Genomic DNA, 22,979 nt, shown 5'->3' with positions numbered 1-22,979 from the left:
AGTAGTCATCACAGGAACCTCCTTAAGATTGTTACTGCTTGCTCGAGTACTGACTTTCAAGGAAATGATTTCAAGGCATTGGTTTATGAGTTCATTCCAAATGGAAATCTGGTAACTATTGTTTGTAAAATCAAGTGTCTAAAAGTCACTCATTAGCATAGGAGTAAACTGTTCAGTGGAATCACCACAAAATCCAACTAGAATTGAAGATGTCATCAAGGAGCTACAAGTAACAAAGGATACTTTCCTTGAAGAGTTACACAAAATTAACCAATTACATGTATTAATATTTCAGATTTGGTGTCTCTAGACCTGTTCAAGAGACTTTGATACCGGATACCACTTGGTCTTGAAATTTTGATATATGACTTGAAAGCAAATTTGATAATGCCTCGAGCTCGACTCTATTTGAACCTTGAAGACGGGAGATGAAAGCGAAAATGCAAAATTCAAACCATAACACCTGCAAAATAAATTTATAGATGCAAGAACATATGGAATACCAAGTATATAATTTTATTGATAATTTAAAACAGCATAAAGTAAGTACGAAGAGTATTCAAACTTCTCAAACGTTGGCTTTATTTACATGCTACGTTCGTGGAAACCTCGGGAGTACAAGTTAAAATTCCCTAAGGCTTATATTCCAAATAGCTTAAAATAACAGTAACATGACAAGAAAACAGTGTCATTTAAATCCAATAGCTTTGGTGTTGTCTTATACCAGTCAAATAGTGTACACGTTCTAAAATTGCAGCCAACTGCAACCTGTGTATGCTCAATCACCTTTCCTTATCTAAAGAGAAGGGCATCTGAGTTCCTTGGTTCACTTTAAACATACAGGGGTAGGCATTTAGCCATGGTTTCGGTGAAGAGGAACAGACAATAATCTTATATCCGAGGGTCAACATAAAATGGCATTAGAAGGCAGAGCCGCTGTCTTTGGGCTTCCCGACCATCATGTCCTTAGCTTCATTGATTTTAGAGGCAAGATAATGGCTTCCACCTGCATCCGGATGGTTTGCAATCATTACCCTTCTATGAGCTTCCTTCACCTTCTCTGCAACCGCACTCTCCCTGCCATTTTAAGGTTCATACAAATATGTTGAATACTAACACTTGGAGAGAAAGAATGAAAAAGATAAACATGACAACAGCCAAACTACAACAGAACAAAAAGCCTTATAAAATGAATACCGAGTAAGAAATAAGCTGAGGGTCATTTCAATTATTCATTGCATTTCAAAATTTGAAATATTTGGTAACATATACTTCGAATGTATGAGAGACTATAGATAATAGATATCGAACACACACAGATAACAAGATATTGAAAGGGGGAAGAGAAGGTCAAATAAGTGAATAAATTACAGAGTAAAAGAAACACTTTGGAATTGAACTAAGCGATCATTAACCTTCTTTGAACCCGGCTAAGTGGCAAAAGCTATAAAGTAAAAGAAATGGCAGTATTCAAGGTACTTACCGCAATATGGGACATATGTCCAGTTACCTAGAAAATACCAACAAATGCTACGATAAACAAATTTCTAGGCCAGAAGTTAAATAACTTGAGTCACGTAGAACTTAAGAAGGGACATTGGAAATTTGAGCTACCCATAGTCTCTGTGAGACTGCGAACACAAGTCCGGTAGGTAAGCTCAAGTTCAAATATAAGAAACCGTTTCCTGCCTAAAGTAAAAGAAGAATTTGACCAAAAAAAGGCTTAACATTAACAAGGACAGAAAAAATAATCACATGAAAGTAGTAGTATTTTCTACACTGATAAAAATTGCTTCCAGATCAACATGATGAGAACTAACGAAATATAATTCACTATGTCGTGAGAATTCAGTAAAATGAAGTGAAACAATGACATTGCTAGATTCAAGAGATAAAAAAGCTTGAATTGAGCTCTACTGGATAGCTTCAAATCAATTTATTACTCTGGTTCTGCCCTTCATTTTAGGTTAGTTCACCTTTTATGACAACTTTTATACTCCGTAATAACCTATCTTACAGGTACCTTTTTGTCTTTACTCTTTAGTAGTTAATTTTTAACTTATACTAGTTCTCCAGGTAATTAGCCGTGCACAGACATTAGGATGTTTGCTTGGTCATGAATTTATGATATAGAGAAACTTCTTGGCTAATACCAGCAAACCTTCAAATGCACAAGAATTGAGAAGTTATCATACAACTGATAACTACCTTACGCCAAGGATAAGAGCCGCTTCCCTCTTGGTCATCTTGGGTTGGAAGCCACCTACAAAAAACTTTTTAGGTCTAGGCGGACGTGCCTTGAATGCTTGCCAAGCTTGTATTCCATATCTACCAGCAAGAGCAGCAGCAGCAACAGTAATCCCAGCAAATAATGGTGTTGCCTGGATGATAATTTAAATATTTAATTCCAAGTTTCAAAGTTCACATGTCATAATACGAGTTCTTCACCGGGATGATAAATTCAAATCACAAACAATCAAATGCAGGAAAGGTCCACATTACAATGCAAGTATCTTTAAACTGTTCAAACATAAAAACATACATAAAATACAGCAAATTTGGTGCATCCTTGGACTCTTCACATATGAGGGTAAAATTTTGAATCAAAATGCTAATGACATAACTAAAGAACGAAAAAGGGAAACATTACATGTGAAAACTGATATAACTAGATTATAGATCAAAACAATCCTTAATTCCATCTAGCAATGAAAACTGTTATATTTTAGGATCACTTATACAATATAATCAACACTCTATTTCGTCGACATGGTTTTCAAGTAAAAATTATCATTTGCATCACAAGATAAGAAATTTAACACAAAGATGTTTCGCAATCATAGACTGATAACAATATGTGATCAAGTACCAACAATAAACAACTTTATCCAAAAGCACTTCATGCAATATATACTTCGAGATCAAAGTTTTTGGTTTCTTTACAATGAACCAATCACCTCAAAATGTACTCGGCTACTCAAAACAAGCACAGGGTTGCTCCAAAAGATGAATTAAAATGGAAAAAAAGCCGCTGCATTCGTACAAGCCAACTACCTCTATTGCCTTACAGAAGACATGCCCTCTCTCTCTTTCTCTCCCACGTATTTTTAGGGATTGGTTATAGACTGGTATAGTTGTATCAACATATGTGGGACATTCAAAGGCCAATCTGAGTCCATAACCCACTGATGTCCGTATCCCCCACCAAGCCACCCTTACAGTTCCCACCAAGCCACCCTTACAGTTCCCACCAAGCCACCCTTACAGAAGGATGCCCAAGCCGAATGTGGCACACCCCTCACTACCTTATGGTAGTGGTGAGGCGGAGATTGTGCTTGTCTGCTTGATGCTATTGAGCAGAAGCTCACAATTCACCTCAAATTTGAACCAGTTCAACAAGAAATCCCCAGTTTATAGATTTAGCTTATTATTCATAATACCAAAATTGCAATCACATAATTTTCTCATGAAACTACACATGAATTGCAGACAAACAACTCATTAATCCGAATTTAATACATAATGGGAAGGGAAATTCATCATTTGGCAAAAAACAGATCAAATTAACACCGATTGGATCCTCTAAAGAAACCACTGATTTATTCCCTAGCAGATATATCCAAAACAAGAAAATAAAAATAGACCCGTTCAATATTTTCTGTAATTATAAAAAAATAAATCACTCAAACCCTAATCTCCCCCAAATAAAATTAAAAACATCTTAGACAAAAACCCGATTTAACGAAGCAACAAAAGGTTAAAATTTACCCAAAACAGCCACAAATCTTCTACAGAAGTTGAATTCACGAAATTTTCATAACTTTAATGCAATATCACAACAATTAAGCAAGCATTTGCAAAATTATCAATCATAATTCATAAAAATTGAGAACAATTCAAAGTGTGAGAAAAACAAGAACAATATTAAAACCAAAAGAAGGGGTGAATGAAGAGGGGCAACTGACCATTTTTATGACGATTTTATGACAAAGAAATTCAGCTTTGGATTTGTCTTCAGAGTTGGCTTGAAATGATGTTCTTTGTTTCCGTCGTGATTACTCGTGAAGTTTCGAGTATGTGCTAGAAAGTTCAATGAAAACACTTTGATGGCCAATTATCGAAAACCCTTCAGAAATCTCTTTCTGGGTCATGTGACATGTCCATATACCCGCAGAATCCTCCCAAACCCCTTGGTACTGATATCGTGTCCAACAAGTCAATAACCTAAACTTTTCGTTGGGCTGGCAAAACCGGAAATCCGACCCAGTCCAATGTTATTTCCCAATACAAATAGTTCGGATATCCCGATATCCGGATATCCGGACATGGTTTGAAGAGCTCAATTAAATGTATGGATTTTATTTGGTATTTGTATTTTTTTAAAAATATACCAGACTTTCAATTGACCACAAAAATATTAACCATAATTTTCCTTTAAATTAAAAATAAAAATATTAACCATAATTTATTTTGTGCACTAAACTAAAAATTAATTACAAGTATTAGGTTTTCCTTCTAAGAAGGGAGTTTTAGTGACACATCAGTGTCTCGTGTTTTCTTATGGTCATTAGTCATTATGATAATACTCTTAAGCTATTGATTAGTCATGTGGCGAAAATTTAAGACATGTATGATATATGTTGAATGGGGCAATAGCACATGAAGAGGCAGAGGGTATTGATGTCTGGAGTACATCAATTTGTTTATTTTATTATTATTTTTGCTAACATTATTGAGAATTCAACTATTCCGTAGTCGAGTACGTAATTAGACTGTCTGACACTTATTTTGTACTTGACTGTCATCACGTAGTTTGTATAATAATGTGTCGACTACTACAGTACTACCTGAGTCCTCTTTCGTTCACTAGGTTTTACGGCGTCACATTTTTCAATGGTGTGGCTTATAAATCTGTTATAGCCGTAAGAAGTTTGTCAGAATGTCTTTGGAAATAAAATTCTTCTAATAATGTATTTCCTGAGGATGTAGAGCAGGAAGTGGAGTAATGTATGAGGAAAGAAGAGTTAACCCCTATAATTGGGTCTCACTTTTGTCAAAAATTACTAATCAGGACCTCACTTATTTCCAGTCATCAATTAGGACCTAAGGTTATGAATCCATTCACTTCTATTACTATATACTAAAAGAGACACCAGGAATGACACATGTCACTTCCTAGTGCAATTTTTTCCCGCCAAAAGCCTATTTCCTAAAATATATCTAATTTATTTAGTTTTTAATAGTTTTTATAAATGATTTATGTATGGAAACAAAATATTGGCTTACTAAATAAGACAATAATAAATACCACATAATAACTTGCTTAACATTATATTGAAATATTTCTGTCAAATTTGTATATCAATAATAAAAAAATACATTTAGTCAATATTTTGATCAAATTAACATATCTATACTAATATATTAAAAGGAGTTTTGAAAAACGTCTATGTGTCACGTAGTACTCTTCCCTTTGCGCCACATCATTCACTCACCAAGTGGTATGTCATGTCATGGATAACCAAAAATCAATACAACGAGGTTCGAACTGTAGACCTCATGTCTGAATGATAATTCCCATTACCATCTTAACCAACCACCAATTGTGGTTTATTTTTCACATTAATTTATAAATAAATGTTAACATGAAGTCTAAACCAACTAAACTTTTATTTGATTTTTAATTTTCTATGGAATATTTTGAGTAAATAAAAATAAATAATTAGGACAACTATGAAGAAACATGATGTCATGAATCTCATAAGCATCAACTATAGAAATACCTTGCATGGCTGCTTATATCTAATTTGGTGTTATTAATTTGAAGCACTTAGTTCCATTAGAAAACAAATTATACAATTGTAAGATGATCTAATTGAAAATTACTTGGCATGATAAATGACGTAGTGTGTCTGTGTAGTTGACAAACTTAATTGATGTTTTTCACTTTAAGGTATACATGCATTTCGTCAAATATTGAGCTCAAGAAAAATCTAAAATTTTAACTATTCAATGTAGTGATCGGGGCATCGCCCGGGCCACACACTAGTTATGCATATAAAATATGTAATACGTAAAGTTTCACATCAGATGATTGAATATGAATATGTTCAAGATTTATTAATTATGCATTATGTTTAAGAGAATAAATATTCTATAAAAAATATGGTCAAACAATAATTTTAAAATATTCGTGCATGCACAGGACATAATTTAGTAATCCATGTTTAACTCACCGGAGCTAAAATTAGAGGTCCCTTCAAATAATTTTTTATATTTTTACAAAAAAAATAAATTACTTGTCAAAATTTAAGAAATTAAAGAAAAACATAATTTTTCAATGTTTGTCTTCCCTTAACTCGTCCTCCTCTCTCACTGTCACATCCTCCTCCTTCACCCGCGAATTGGATTATACACCCGGGTGCACAGTGCTCATTGTGCACCCCATTCAAAACGACGTAGTTTTAAGCAATATTTACATTTTAATTAATTAAAAAAAACAAAAAACTTTTAGATATGTGTGTATATTGGCAAATACAGTATCAAATTACCATGAAAGTAGGAAGAGATTATTTTTCATATTTGGCGGATTCGATGCTTTGTAAAAAATTATCTAATTGATTTTTACAAATCTAAGTGGATAATTATTGTTCCCTTTTAAAAAAAAGAGTGGGTAATTATTGTAACTGGTTTCAAATTAAAGTGTGAGAGTAAAAATATTCATTGAATTTGTATTTGTAGTTTGGTTTAAAAAATTGGTATAACGTTAGTGGCGAATTCAGAATTTCGCGGTGATACGGATCGTCAATTCCGATATTTTTTTATCTATCCAAGTTGATTTTTTATTTTTTTTGATAAACAAATTAATTCATTGATAAAAGTCATACGACATCTACATAAAGATATAAATCTAACAAATACATAACAATCGAATCAAATAAAAACTTCCTTTCACCATAGCTAGGATCGTAGTATATCAAACATTCTGTATACCCTCTTTTATATCGCTGTGATTTACAACCTTCATTGACGAGGGGGTCTATAGATCTGTTGTAGCCGTGACAAATATGATTTCCGTCTGATTGTAGTCGAAAGATTGACATCCTCTTCGATCCCGCATAAATCTTTACCAAAGAAACAACCTGAACTAAACTAAACACACAAAACTTAACTAAAAACAAACCCACCACAGGGGTACTTACTACACCGAAACAATCAAACCCACCATAGGGGTACTTACCACACTGAAACTATGTAGTTTTATTGAGAGCTAACGCAAAAACACAACGAAATTGAAAGAGAAGGGGCGGAAATAACCAAATTTCCGAAGAAAATTGGCTATTTCCGCCCTAGAAAACCCTAATTTTTGTAAACCCTAAAAAGAGAGAGAAAAAAGGGAGAGAGGGGAGAAGCGGCTCTAGATATCTATCCAAGTTGATTTCTCCACATGTTCTTTAATATTCCTCTACATGTTTTTCGGTATTCATCTACATATTCTTTGGTATTAGTAAAAAATATATCCTACAATTAATATTCCTCTACACGTTCTTTAGTATATCTCTATGTGTTCTTTAATATTCCTCTACAGGTTCTTTATTATTCCTCTACATGTTCTTTGGTATTCATCTACATGTTCTTTGGTATTAGTAAAAAAAAAAAAAATCAATCCTACAATTGAGTAAGAGAGTGTGAAATTTTTGGAGAAAGAAAAATATTTTAGAAAGGGTAAATTAAATCGTGATTTTTTTTTTTTTTTAAAAAGCATCATTAAACCGACTCCTAGATTTGGGGGCTAACCAATATTTTATTTTTTTTGTTAAAACTGACTATATTTTATCCGTGTTCTACACAATTATACCTTATGTTCAATCGACCTTTGGAGTGATTTTTTTTATATGCATTTTGTTAGTTAGAGATACGGGGTGTACAATGAGCATGAGCACTGTGTACCCGGGTGTATAAACCAATTATTGCTCCTTCACCACCTCCTCCTCTTCAACCATCATCTCCGACCAATTTAACACGAGTAAATAGATCTGCAGGTCCCTAAACTTTGCCAAAAGGAGCAGTTAGGTCCCTCAAGTTTCAAAAGGATCATTTAGGTCCCTGCGTTTGGATGGAATCCGCTGCTTTTTGTTTTCCGTCACTAACGTCCGTTAAAATGCATTTAAATTAAAAGGAAACTAAATAAAAGGCACTAAACGACAAAAAAACAGTTACATTTACCATTTACCAATAATTAAATAAAGGGAAATTCATTTCAGTTAGCTTTTTACAAAAATATAGCCGTTGAGGCTCTCAAAAAACAGAGTATTTAACATTCCATGCACATCAAAACAACAACAAAACACTTAAAAAAAAAATTCTTTCTTCTCCATCTTCTGCTCTGTGTTTTTTCTCTGTTGATCCACCATAGCTGACTCTTCTCAACATAAAAAGGTATTTTTCTGCCATTTTTTTGTAAATCTTAAGTTAGCTTATTTTAACAATAATTAAACATATTTAGGAATAAATTATTAAAACGTAATTTATTTGCAGAATGATGAACAGGGCTATCTCTTTGTTCAACAATGGTGATAATGAACACCCTAAGAGGTGCTACTGTGGATTCACAGTATCCATTCAAAAGGCATGGACAAAAGAAAATCCTGGAAGGAGGTTCATTGCTTGTCCAGATTATGATGTTGAAACAAACAGAAGGGGTTGCATTTTTTTTAGATGGATTGATGAACAAGAACCAACAACTTGGCAAACAATTGTCATACTAGGGTTAATGCAAGATAAACAAAGCCTTGCTGCTGAAGTTGATAGTTTTAGGACAAAACTTAGTGAAGCTAACAATTATGCAAGGAAGAGGGAGGCAGACTATGTGATGAGCAAGATGAGAAGACCTATTAGTGTGAAATGTGAAGTGTGGGTTGTAATCCTAGTGGTTCTGTTTTTTTTTATCTGGTTTGTTTTAAGTTAAGTGGGTTAAGTGGGTAGGTAAAATGTAATGATCTGCACTAATGAAATGTAATGAAGACTTTAAATTCAATAAAATCTAACCTCATGGTCTTTTTTCTAATCTTCTAGCCATTGCAAGATCCTGCAATGCTTGGCTTGATATTGTGTGTCCTTGACTTGGTTGAGTCTGTGACAATGGGAAGTCATGTGCAGGGAAGGAGTAGATGGTTTGCTCACCCCCATGATCAGAATAGAAAGCTGCAGGAGGTCTTTGCCTCTGTGGTGTGGGGAAGTGTTGTGATATAGGCTGCATTAATTAAAACAAATTAGGAACAAGTTGGCTTCAGTACAGTAAAGTAACATGTAAGAAAGAATTTGAGTATATTGAATGACTTACAGTAGCTATTCTTTGATACCCATTTGGGTAGGTATAAATACCCACACCCCTATTGTGCATTGGTATAGCTGAACTGGTTCTTGGGTGTTGTTGCTGTGGTGTGGTCTGCTCTGCAGTAGCATGATTGTTGCTGTGTTGTTGTTGCTTAGGGGCATTCTTGCAACCCCTTTTGTTGTGGCCTATCACACCACATAAGCTGCATTTCATAGAACAACATGTTCTCTTCAGCTTACCAGATGCAGTTACCTCTCCAACACCATATCTCCTCTTTGTTTTAGGTCTTCCATTGACCTTTTTCACCTTTGGAGCCACAACAATGCTATCAGAAGTAGGCCACTCTTGATGACCATTTAAAGGCTCTAACAAAAATTCATATGCCTTCATGTAGGTCTGTTTGCAGAAATATGCATTGACATATTGTTCTGGGTGGTCTACTTTATTCCATATAGCAACAATTGCATGTTTGCATGGAATCCCACTCACCTGCCATGCATTGCAACTGCAAGTATGTTGGTTCAGATCCACCACATACTTAACCTGTGTTGCACCTTCTCTTACTCCATAGCAAAACCCACCATCCCAGTATGCATTCCAACCCCTAGCCCAAATTTTGTGTTTCTCTAACTGAATTTGGATCCTAGGACACAACATTATCTCCTTTTTCCCAATGAAATCTCTTTTCTTATGCAGTCTTTCCATCAAACCCTCTCTGATATCTTCCAACATGGTAATAATAGGCTTGTGCCTTGCACTCAAGATGTATGCATTAAACACCTCACTCATGTTGTTGTCTACACTGTCACAACAAGATAATGGAGTGTAAAATGCCCTACACCATTTCTTGTAGTTCCTTTTCAGTAGGTCTTCAGCAGCTTCATGTGAAATACCCCTCATTACTTTAATGTTTTCATTGAAGTGATTTACTGTGTTGCTTTTTGCAATAGTCCAAAATTGTTTTCTGTACTCTAAACCACCTCCAAACACTCCCCTAAAGTTACAGTACACATGCCTTGCACACACCCTACTTTCAGCTTGTGGAAACACATTTGACACAGCAGCAAGTAAACCCTTTTGTTGGTCAGACATGAAAGTGTACCCTGCTCCTTCACTAGTGCCTAAATCAGTAGCTAGAAGTTCTAGAAACCAACTCCATGTGTCAGTGCTCTCAACCTCACAAACAGCCCAAGCCAAAGGGAACATTTGATTGTTTCCATCCCTCCCTACTGCTACTAACAATTGACCCCCAAATGGTCCCTTTAAGAAACATCCATCAAGTGATATGAAAGGTCTGCATCCTGCCAAGAACCCTTTCCTAAGTGCCTCAAAATAAAAATACAGTCTGTCAAACACATTTGCATCCAACTTCAACTTCACTGTGTTCCCTGGATTGCTTCTTAGTATCTCAGCTGCATACCTTGGGAGTAATGCATACTGCTCTTTGTATTCACCAACAATGAGTGCTTGACCCCTTCTCCTAGCCCTGGCAGCCTTGTCTTTGCTCACCCTTATACCCTTTTCTAACCAAATGGTTTCCTGAATATCTTGCACTCTCATGTAAGGGTTAACCTTAAACAGATTCTGGTAGTGTTCTGCAATCCAATGTGAAGTCATCTTCTTAATGATAGGTGTCCTACCACAAGTGTGCTCACTGACAAATGTTTTCACTGTAAATGACCTTCTTCCTCTCTCCCATGAAGCCCAAATTCTCCATTTACAACCTTTATCTTTGTGCTCACACTCTGCACAAACCCTAGTGGAATCATTTTTAGAAAATGGAATGTTTCTTCCTTTATCAATTGAATAATCTATGATTGCTTTCCTAAATGTCTTTGGATTCTCAAACTGTTGCCCAACATAAAAAGTGGCTTCCCTCTCTTCAGTTTCAGTGTCGTTTTGCTTCTGTTTCCCTCTCCCCCTCTTATGGTGTTGTGGTGCAACTAAGTAACCAACATCATCCTCATCTTCTGACTCACTAGGGCTGTCTAAGTCACTGTATCCATCAAAGTCATCCCCCAAATTCAGACCACCTTCTACTTTACTTTCTGCTAGTTTTTTCAGCATTACTAACTCCTCAAAATAAGCCTTTTCCCTTCTCATATCATCAGATATCTTAGACCTAGCAGTGGCTAACTCATCATCATCTTCATCTGTACCCTCTGAATCATAATCAATTTCAGGTTGTGGCACATTTTGAGGTTGAATATGAGGTTCAGGTTGAGTTTCAGGTTGAGTTTCAGTTTGTTTGGGTGGGAGTACTGTAAAAGGTGGTTCCACATAATCAGAATTTAAGTCAACCACATCAGTATTCAACAACTCAAGGAAGTTACCTCTCCCTCCTCCCCCTCCTGCACTCCTGTTTAGGTTAAAGTTGTAGGTGGGTTTGATTTTATGTTCAATGTATATATGAATGCTTTTGTATTCAAAGAGTAAAGCTAAGAAAGGGTCACAAGTACTACTATCAAAACCTAAAAACCTAACCCCATTCTTGAATTCTTTCCTAGGGTCCCAGAAATGTACTTTTTCTATATCATTATAACCTAAACTATCCACTAATTCCTTAACATATTTGCCATCTGCATTCTCATGGATGTAATCAAAGACATCCACCCTCCCCCCACTATAAACCATATCACCTTGCACAACCCATTCACCACCATGATGCACATATATGCAAGGGTTCAAAGTCAAATCATCAACATCATCTGATCAAAGTTAAAACAATATCAATTAAAAGAACAAAACTTTAAGAAATCAAACCAAATGAAAGCTTGAATAACAACACAAGAGATAACAAAAGGAAACAGTTATCTTCATTCATTCATCATGATCATTCCATTTGAATTTACAAAAGGGTAGGCTTCAACCCTTACATTACAACCTCAATCCACTATTGAGGGAGAAGCCTACGGTTAAGTATAAACTACTGTCATAGCAGTGACAAATACCAAAAACCAACATTTGTCACCTTCCACAAAAACCAACATTGCAATGACAGTAGTAATGTAATTGTCCTTGAAAATTAAAAATAAAAAAAGCTATAAACAAGCTGGATCAACAAAAGCTTGACAAAAGAGGGGCCACCACCAGCGCCACCACCACCCACCCTGCATGGCCTCCACCACCAGCTACTCCTCCTCTTCCTTGAAAAGGAGGGGGAAGCCGTCAAAGTAGACGGTCATGTCCTTGTCCAACCAGGCGTGGAAGTCACGACCATCATTGTCAATGATGTCCATGATGACCCACTCACGCAGCCATGCACGGTAGCATCCTTGAGGGTAGTGGTATGGGAGGCGGTATCGCAGCTTGGCCCACCGACGCCACTGCTTGCACACACTCTGCACAGCAGACTGCCCCTCCCAGTCCAGCCTGGGGAAGATCTGGGTGATTAGAATGTCTTGATGATGGCAAAGGGGGTGTGCCTCCCTTAAAGCATGGGCTCCTAAAGTCAAAGTAACGGCCAAAGTCAATAAAACAGTAAGTAAACCCTAATTATTATACGAAATCTAGATTAAAATACTTCTAAATTAAGAAACAATAGTTTAAAGAAACACCATTTTCAAGAAAATGCAAGCATCAATTCGAATTAATCAAACTCTGTTTTTTATTTAAGTGAATCAAAAACAGTAAGTGAAACCCTAATTACTACAAAATCTAGTTTAAATTAATTCCAAGTTAGGCAACAATTGTATAATTTAACATATTAAACACCATTTTCAAGAACATGCAAGCATCAATTCGAATTAAATATTGGAAAGTAAAAACGGACGAAACCCTAATTCCAACTTCAATTGATAAATTATGCGAAATCAGCCCACGATTGTTTAAATTAACATATAAAACACCACAATCAAGATAATGCATGCACCAATTTTGGGAAAAAGTTACTTAACAAAAAAGCCCTAATTTATCATGGCTCAACTGCAAACATTTATTGAAAAAACCGACAAATTGAATGAAAATACCTTCGTCCCATCTGGATATTCTTGTTCTCTTCCTGGTGAGAGCTTCCCACTTGGAATCAGCAGAGCTTTTGTTTGATACGCAAGAACCCATTTTTTTGCAGAAAACTCAGAGTAATAACTTCTAATTCTCTTAAGTGTTTGAGTGAGTAAATGACAAAAAGATAACTGAGAGTGAAAAGGGGGGGGGGGGACCATATAAATAGGAAGTGAAAAGGGGGGAAATAGGGTTGGGAACAGTAAAAAATTACCGCCAAAACATTATTAGGAAGGAACCAGAAAAAACGAGGGAAGTTGGAAGGGTTTCCACGTGTACACATTGAAAAAGTAAGTTGAAAAGGCTAAGTGATTGGAAAACGCTTATTTTCATCAAAATCATCTGTTTTCAATCATTAATCTACGTGTATATTAATTCTCCTTTTATTTTAATAATTTTTAATATTATTAAATGCATTTTAACGGACGTTAGTGACGGAAAACAAAAAGCAGCATTTTCCATCCATTTTGAGGGACCTAAATGCTCCTTTTGAAACTTGAGGGACCTAACTGCTCCTTTTGACAAAGTTTAGGGACCTTCAGTACAGTTTACTCAATTTAACACTGAAACGCAACAATCGATCACAATGCACATTCTTTCTTCTCTTCTTTCTCCTCTCTATCTTGTTAAAAATAAAAAGGCTTCCCCAAATCAATTGAAAAAAATAATGCCTCATAGTGGTAAATTGATGACTAATTTAGATCAATAAAGCACTAAACTCCTCGATCTATTTTTGGTTTTTCAACAATTTGATCCTTGCATGCAAGATTTTGACTTGTAAATTGGACACGGTTCGAAATCAATTGGTGGTGCTAGAAGAGAGAAGTTTAGCAAAAATGGCCACGGGTTCTTAATTTTTTGGGTTTTCATTATCAAAGAAAGTGGTTCCTGTGATTTTGGTTTCTTGGACATGGTAATTAGAGAGAGTAGACTTTATGCTTTGGAATGAACAATTGGCCGGTAATTTCTTCATCGTTTTACCCCTACCATTTGAATTTTGGGTTCTTGGTTTTCAAATTTTCCAGCTCTTTGTTGTGTTTTTCTGTTAAATCTATCATATATGATTCTATGTATTAGTTACCTAGCAATTTTGGGTCAATTATATATTAGGAAAGGAAGGAGAACTAAGGTGGTGATGCCAACTGCGATGGAAGTAGACGGAATTAATTATTTCTTAACTCAATGACTTATCTTTCTTTATCTATAATGGTTAACTTTGATCGGAAAGATGGAGATGAGGTCCCAATCTGTGAAAAAAAACTTTGAGATCCTGATAGGTGATTTTTTGTAAAATTGAATCCCCAACTGTAGGCTTAACTCGGGGAAAGAACATGTTACACACACTGTATAACTTATTCAAAGTAATTGCCAGAGGAATTTGTTGTTTATGGAGAAGATGTCAGTGGAATTTGTCATTCAGCTAAAATTCCCCGAGGAAAAAAAAAGTCGAAGAAAACCTTCTAATTGTGGCCCCATGATTCCGGTTGCACTTTTGTTGCTAACCAAAACTAGTTGCACTTTTGTTGCTAACCAAAACTAGTTGGAGCACTTATTCACACATGGTACGGGGATTCCTATTAGCTGATGTTAATCTTACTAATTTATATAACATCAAAATAATTTTTTGTGTAAGACCGCCTTATATAAAAATTTATAAAACAATTAAAAGTGAAGACAACTTCTACAACTTAGAATTTTCTCAGATCGACTGGACTTTTAAATGTATTCAATAAAGGGCAATTCAAGTTGAGATCAGTTCCAAAGCCAAGAAAAAAACTGAAAACCCTTTCGTCTTGACAACTTTGTCTGTGTATGAAGGTGTTTATGACTCGTGCTCCGTATTCAACAAGGGATACATCATACATGAAGATTTGTACTGCAGAGTTGCTGGTAAACCAAGCCTAGTATGGTCAAAACCATCGAAAAGTCAGCGCTGAACATACAGAAATGGTCTAAGGCCGGTGTAATTTATTTTCCACTAGTTTCAAGAGCACACCGGCCAAGGGCTCAAGACCATTGATAAGGAAGCATGGTTAACCAGACATCAACAACAAGATGGCAGAAAAGAAAGTTCTAAATGTCCACAACAGATGATGTTAAATTATTTTGACAATGTACATATTTTATGTACAGACAACAGACAACAGACAACAGACAACAGACAACATAGATTTGCTTCTCAGTTCTCAGACAGAGCTTCCGGAGATCCAGGTTTAGAGGAGTTTACTAGCTTTTCCTGATTTATTATACAGAAACTAACATCCAGTGTGGCCTAACACGTAGACTAACTTCTTTAAATGTCACCAGAGCACAGAATTTAGCACAGTGAAGGCAGGCAATACCTAATGAGCTGCATCAGCAGCTGATGCAGCTGCGCACTAGATACGCTCACTTCACTGCAAAACTATACAATCTTTCAGCAGCAGTTTAGCTGATTCATAAGTCTCATGGAAAGACTCTTCATTCCCTTCCTCTTCTTTGATGCTAGTCCTATGGGTAAGAATCTCTTTTAACCCCGAAGCTTCTAATACTACCGCCTTCACCTCATTGAACCTCTCCTCTGAAAGAGATACCTCAGCCAGAAGCCTCCATGCATACTCCTCTGATGCCTTGTCGAAATCTTCTCTCCTCTTTAGCACCATGTGTCCACTAATCTCCCACACTGCTGGGTTCACTTGTGTGTCTAACACTTCTGAGCTCACTTGTCCAAGAGCTTGTTTCTCCGCATAGCACTGCGATTCAAAATAATAATAAAAATTTAGTCACTTTCCTCTATCTATATGCATAAACCATTAGCATCTTACCCTTGAGTGAATCACAAGTTCAATACAAAAACATTGTTAGAAAAAGGTTTCAGGATATAAGTTCATATATTACAACATCCTAGACTTTTTAAAAAAGAAAAAGATACCTGAGGGAACAAGAAGACCCTTTTCCCACAGCCAGAGATGAGAATGTTGAATGGGATATTGGTACTTTGAAGGCGAATGCAAGAACTAGCAACAGTATCGGATAAATCTTCAATGGTGTTACCACCCTCAAAGACAAGCCCTCGAACAGGATATTTCAAAAGTTGAGATATCACAACTCCATTACATGGGATAACTTTTGCTTCCGATATCACTCGAGTTGGTGCTTTCTCAGCTGGGAAAGGTACTTGCAAGTAATAAGCCTGTCATTTGTTAACAAAAAAGAATATATCCCTCAATAACAAGTCAAATTGTTAACCTGAATGTACTCAGAAATGGATTATTTAATAAGTTACCTGAAAGTGCAGGTGATTAATTGTAGCAAATGCACCTAAACTATTATAGCCAACTCTAAAGTAGGGGTCAGCTGCTTCTTTTGCAAAATGAAGAGCAGCCAAGAAGCTTACACGGTCAATCATCTGAGGCAAGCAGTCGAATATACGAGGAATCAAAAGAACATGTCCATACTCTATTGGGCTCACCTGACAATCAAACCAAATTCCCATGAGACAAACTATAAAGTTCTAGTTGAACCATCTAAGTGTGCCTGAATAAAGGTAGATTTTATGTCAAGGGACACAACAAGCAGGAAAAGTAAAGCTGAATAATACAAATGAACTTACATTTATAGCAACAATGTTCGGTGACTCCGATTCCGACGTAACAGGCGCACTTGGAAAATAATGCGTCATGTTATCGTTACTAGGTTCAAACCTGAAAAGTGCTTCTTCTTGGCCAACCTTGGTGAAATTGAACTTATTAACATCGAATGATTGAAGCACCTGATCAACCCGGAACTCAGTGGGCCGTTTCTTCAGGTGACGTCCCTCATTTAGCTGGGCAATAAATCCATATATTCCAGGAATAACTTTGGTTTCACATTGGGTCACATCATATCTGAACAACCCCTTCCTCATCCTGTCCTCCCACTGTCCCAGCAATAGATCACGAAGAAAGGAAATAGGAGGACCTTGATCCACTGAATAGGCCATGCTATCTTCATTCATAACTCCATCTTCTTTCTTGTATGCATATAAAGGAAGCTTTGACACTGAAATCAACAACCAACAAATGGAGTTTGAGTAGATAGAGAACAAAGGGTAGTATATCTAGTAAGCTAAGGCAGGAAATAAACGTTACTAGCTACGATTAACTAGACAGAATCATTGAAAAATTAACAAAACAAGAACGGCTTCTGGAAAATAGAACAATTGATTTGACTTGTCTCACTCCCAAATGCTAAACAAAGCTAAACTAACACTTTGATATTCTGGACGTCTTTCTCTTTGCCTACACTCCCTTATTTATAACATTTGTGAGTCTCTTTTCCCTCTAACCAACCAACTATCTTCCTCTTCAAGCTACCCTTAACAAACTGATTAAGCAATACCTAAATTAACCCTTCCCATTAGGCTAGTTCATTACAATAAATCCAGTGACATGGCAGTGAACCCGAAGGTCCCTACTTTCCTAGTAATCCACAAGTCCTAGCATCTTTGTTACTTAAGTAGAGAGACTAGCTAGAGTCTAGCTGCTAGACACTACCATCAACTCTCATATAGTCATCAACTCTCATATAGTCATATATAGAGCTACACGTTCTTGAACCTCATCTTTTGTTAAATGCAAGCAACTGATGATACAGGCATGTCATTCTCATGCCTTTCACCGAAAACAATTACTGAACTATTGCATATACTCATATACGAGTAGTAACTTGATTTTTATCTCTTAAGAAATTGCTCCCGAGTTTCGCAAGAAAATATATGATTCGAATGAATAGGGAGGACAATAATTAACCAGCGTAAGACAGTGAGCAAGCTGATATAAGAGTTGTAACTTGTAAGTGGTAACATACAAAACAAAAGGAGCCACCAACAGAAATACCCTTAACAACACAAACTTAAACAAGCTTCCATGATTTAATCCAAACCAGACAAAACACATACTTCGTATATAAAAATTAATACATGCCGTTTCAATAATAAGTTAATCAGACCTAATCAGTATGATTACTATCCTAAACACGATGGTTGAAAAAAGTTATAAAACTAAGCACAATCCAAAAATTGCACTTCCTACAAATGCAACAGAATTCAACATGAAGTAAATGATCACACAAATTGACACAATTGTCATGATCAGAAGCAAAACAGCCAACATTTCAACAAAATGCATCTCCTGTTTGATCAAAAGATCAAATTATCACAATTCACTTAACTGGAAATCAACAACACTGATTATCACAAATTACCAACAAAACCACCCAAATCATGCAAAATTCATAAATAAACTCATCAAAAATAAAAAAACTGATAGCACCGAAATTAATTCATACCAAGCAAGCAGCATTTTCCAAGACAATTGCGCCCACATCCAAGCTGTTCACCATCTTCCTGGTAATTAGAAACCACCGTGGGAACCCTCTTAATAGTGAGAGTCCTATCAAAACCCCCCATTTTTCTGCTTCCCAAACCCCAAAATTTCTCAAGAAATCTACAAAATTAGCAAAATCTAAGAAATACCCAATAAAATTAAACACAAAATAAGAAAAGGGTAAGTTTCATAGAGGCCACCACACGCAAGATAGAGGAGATCGGAAGGGCAACCGCCGTCAGAAGGCAGAGCACCCCTGCCTCCGTGAGGAGAAGGGGTTCTCAATTGATCAACACCCAATCTTCTCAATCGATTAAAATTGTTGTTTCTGAGGTGGGTTTTTTGCTGGGATTTGGGGGTTGTTTGGCCGTTGATCACAAGAAAAGCCGTGATTGAATTTTGTTTTCCAGTTTATCGTCTGTTGAAAGGAAAAGACTCCAACTTTCTCTCTCTTACTCCTTTCAATTAAAGGTGGTAGTTTGGGTGTTCTTCATGGAATCGACACAATCAAGGAAAGATTGCAGATATTGAGAGTTCCTAAGTTATTGGTGTTCCACCAAAAGTTTCCTAAACTTTCTTGGTGTTGTGTTTGAAGAATACACTTATTTTGACCAAACTCCTTCCCATAATTATCTTCCTGTTTGACCAAAAATACGAATTTTAAGAAAAGTGGAATATAGTACATAAAAAAGGAATAAAGTACAAATGATGATTGAGTTGTATGGAAAAATAGAATAAAGTACATGTGAAAGAGAATATAGTATATGAAAAAAGCGGAATATAGTACATGGGTGGGGTTTTCAATTCAATTTTAATTAACATAGTACATGAGAAAGTGGGGACCTTAGTAGCCAAAATTAGAAACAGGAAGATAATTCTGGGACGCTCGTTAGGGAAATCAGGAAGATAATTTTGGGACGGAGGGAGTAGTTTTTAGGCCCGGGCGATGCTCCGGGTTACTACGTTGATAACATTCACATTTACTTATATTATTTATTTTTGCAATAATAACATGACACATGGAATAGCTTAGTGGTAAAAGAATTATTGTTTAAATTGGAGGTATACATGGAACGAACGACCCATAAGCAGAGCGCCATGTGGCATATATACTTTCTTTTAGACGCCTTTTAATATATAGTATAGATTAGGTGAAACCAAACCCAAATTCTTACCGAGTACTCCGTATTTACGAATAAACTAGTGTTCGGTGCCTGGAAGATGCTCCGGGTTACTACTTTGAATATCATATATGCATTACGTAAAAAATTTAGTGTATAATATATTCTTCGATGTTCCAAATTATGCGTAGTATATATTGATGTGCGATAAAGATCATATCTAATGGTTGGCTAAGATGGTAAGATATTAACTTTTCATTTGATAAATCTCATGTTCGAATCTTATTGGGGGATACGTAACACGCATAATTAGTAGAGACGTCTTTTAATATATAGATATTATACCTACACATCTCAAAATGCTTAAAGGTTACTTTATTTATTTTTTATTGACCATTTACCGAAAAAGTGATCTTTTTAACTGGCTTCGGACATGATCATTTTCCACACTAGCTCGTTTTCCTAGAAGGTTTTGAGCACCACCCTTTTGTTATAAGCCTCCAGCATTGTTTCTTCGAGAGCACGGTACACTTGGATCAAAATGCAAAAACATAAAAACAAAACGCAAAAATAAAAAAGAAAGTTATAGGTTGAACAAAAAGAACATACTTTAGATATTAACAAAAAGCTGAAAATAACATTAGATATATTACAATAATATTAAAAAAAACACTATAAGTAAAGAACAAATTAAAAGGTACAAAATGTAAAGAACATTAAAGATATAACTATGTAACATATTATTTCTCTTGATAAACAGATAAAAAATAAACTCTTTTTGAAAAAGGACATCATGTGAAAGAATGCAAAAAAAAAAAAACTAACGGTAGTATTATTAAAAAACTTAAAAATTTTAAAAGAACAAAAAAATAATTTAAAGAAGGAACAAAAGCAAAGTTTTTCTCTCTGCATATAAAATAAAAAGAAAAAAAAGAAAAAAAAAAGAAAAGACTAAAAAAGGACAAATTGTTTTTTACCACCTTAAAAATCGAAAATTGTTTTTTTACCACCTAAAAAACTAAAACTTATATTTTACCACCTAAAAAGTTTAAAACTTATTTTTTACCACCTAAAAATTGAAAGAATAAATAAAACCGTTATGTGGAGGGCACAATAACTATATTATATCTAATATTTTATCTTCTTTCACGATATAATGTATTTAACTCCCTTCTCTTCTCGTACTTCATTATTTTTCTGAATTCACATGATTTTTTCTCTCATCAATTCACAAGATTATTAAAATTCAATGGAAATGAAGAGAGAAGGGTGAAGGAGTTAAAGAAAATCGCGAAGGAAGTGTATAAAATTGGTGGGAAATTGAATTAGAAAGCCCCACATAACGATTTCATCTTTTTTTCAGTATCTAGGTGGTAAAAAATAGTTTTAATTTTTTTTAGGTGGTAAAATACAAGTTTTAATTTTTTAGGTGGTAAAAAACAATATTTTAATTTTTTTAGGTGGTAAAAAATAATTTGTCCCTAAAAAAAATCAAAATAAAAAGAACAACAACAAACTTAAAATAAAAAAGAAAAAACCACTTGAAAAGTAACTAATATAACAAAATACGATTTTCTCTCTCCTTATAAAACGAAATAAACGAAAAAAGACAAATAGAAAAACAACAGAATAAACATAAAAAAACCGCAAAACATGAAAGTTATTTTTAAAATGCAAATTCAGCGTTTTTCTCTCTCCTTATAAAACAAAAGAACAAAATAATTAAAAGAAGAAAATAATAAATAAAAATATAAAAATAAAAATATAGAGTACAACTATAAACTTCAAAGAAAAAGAACAAGACACTTGAAAAAAGTAACTGATGTTAAAAAGAACAAAATATGATTTTGATGGACTTAAACCAGATCTATGTTCTTTAGTAAATATGAATTGTTCTTTTCCCACGCATCATGTATTCTAATTAAGAAAAGAAGATGAAACGACGCTAATTTTTTTGGACTTAAAACCAGATCTATGTTGTTTCTAGAGTTGTGTTCTAATTAAAAAAAAGATTTAAATGCGTTAATGTTATTCTTAAAACTATATCTATGTTCTTTTAAAAAGTGTAATATGTTCTTTTATTTAAACTTGTGTTCTAATCTAGCTATTTTTTAAATAAATTCATTAATGATTTTGGAATTAAAACCAGAACACTGTTATTTTGAAACTGTAATTTGTTCTTTAAAAAAAGAGATATAATAATTTTGTTAATGGTTAAAATGAGATATTTTTTCTGTTAAACGTTGTATTGGTGCTTTTAGTATAATTTATTAATTTAATTCGAAAGCGTGTTCTAATTTAATAAAAAAATGTTAATCATGTTAGACTTAAAACGAGATTTATGTTGTTTTTAAACGTATATTTTTTCTTTTTAAACGTTAATTATGTTAACAATTCAGTTACGTATATACACATAGATTTATTAAAAATATTATTATTATTATTATTATTATTATTTATTTATTTTTTATTATTATTATTATTATTATTATTATTATTATTATTATTATTATTATTATTATTATTATTATTATTATTATTATTATTATTATTATTATTATTATTATTATTATTATTATTATTATTATTATTATTAGGATTTTTTGGTATTTACTACCTTAAAAATACACCACTTTTGTATTTACTACCTTATGAAAATTTTATTTTAAATTACTACCTTGAAGTTTCATTTTTTTTGTATTCACTACCATTTTACAGTTTTCTCATTTTAAAATTGAGATATCTCTTTCGTTTCTTAATCATATTAAGTGATTCAAAACTCATTCTTCTCATTTATATGTAAGGATTCCATATGGATCTTACTTTTTAACATTTCGTAAAAGTTTAAACAAATTAAATATTATTTTTAAAAGTTTAAAATATTTATGAATTATCAAACGATTTTTTTTGAAATGACGTTCTCAATGAAATCCCTATAGAAAAAGGAAAATAATGAACTTCGAATCACTTTAAACGATTAAGAAACGAAAGAGATATCTTAATTTTAAAATGAGAAAACTGTAAAGTGGTAGTGAATAAAAAAAATCTGGAAGTTTAAGGTAGTAATTTAAAATAAAAATTTCATAAGGTAGTAAATGCAAAAGTGGTGTATTTTAAAGGTAGTAAATACCAAAATTTCCTTATTATTATTATTATTATTATTATTATTATTAT

The 22,979-nt window shown here is 34.3% G+C and overlaps 2 protein-coding genes across 2 annotated transcripts; both read right to left on the bottom strand.

The window, feature by feature from the left end:
• Nucleotides 1-493: 493 nt before the first annotated feature.
• LOC110800367 (mitochondrial import inner membrane translocase subunit TIM14-1) lies at nt 494-4,135 on the bottom strand. The gene is made up of 3 exons (XM_022005678.2): nt 3,966-4,135; nt 2,209-2,381; nt 494-1,077 (listed from the first exon to the last, which is right to left on the bottom strand). Exons 1-3 carry the CDS (start codon nt 3,966-3,968, stop codon nt 921-923), a joined length of 333 nt encoding a protein of 110 aa, XP_021861370.1. The 5' UTR covers nt 3,969-4,135; the 3' UTR covers nt 494-920.
• An 11,260-nt stretch (nt 4,136-15,395) lies between these two features.
• LOC110800362 (GDP-L-galactose phosphorylase 1) lies at nt 15,396-19,263 on the bottom strand. Its single transcript, XM_022005673.2, has 5 exons — nt 18,647-19,263; nt 16,932-17,359; nt 16,605-16,790; nt 16,251-16,511; nt 15,396-16,071 (listed from the first exon to the last, which is right to left on the bottom strand). Exons 1-5 carry the CDS (start codon nt 18,765-18,767, stop codon nt 15,733-15,735), a joined length of 1,335 nt encoding a protein of 444 aa, XP_021861365.1. The 5' UTR covers nt 18,768-19,263; the 3' UTR covers nt 15,396-15,732.
• Nucleotides 19,264-22,979: the final 3,716 nt, after the last annotated feature.

The sequence above is a fragment of the Spinacia oleracea genome, chromosome 1, assembly GCF_020520425.1.
Source record: "Spinacia oleracea cultivar Varoflay chromosome 1, BTI_SOV_V1, whole genome shotgun sequence".
Taxonomy (NCBI): domain Eukaryota; kingdom Viridiplantae; phylum Streptophyta; class Magnoliopsida; order Caryophyllales; family Amaranthaceae; genus Spinacia; species Spinacia oleracea.
This window is presented reverse-complemented; position numbering and strand designations above follow the sequence as displayed.

Coding starts and splice junctions, on each gene's coding strand:
- LOC110800367 (XM_022005678.2), bottom strand. Junction 1,078..2,208: donor GCTCTTATCCTTGGCGTAAG/GTAGTTATCAGT, acceptor TTAAAATGGCAG/GGAGAGTGCGGTTGCAGAGA.
- LOC110800362 (XM_022005673.2), bottom strand. CDS start 18,767: ATGGGGGGTTTTGATAGGACTCTCACTATTAAGAGGGTTCCCACGGTG. Junction 16,791..16,931: donor CGAACATTGTTGCTATAAAT/GTAAGTTCATTT, acceptor TTTGATTGTCAG/GTGAGCCCAATAGAGTATGG. Junction 16,512..16,604: donor TTAATCACCTGCACTTTCAG/GTAACTTATTAA, acceptor AACAAATGACAG/GCTTATTACTTGCAAGTACC.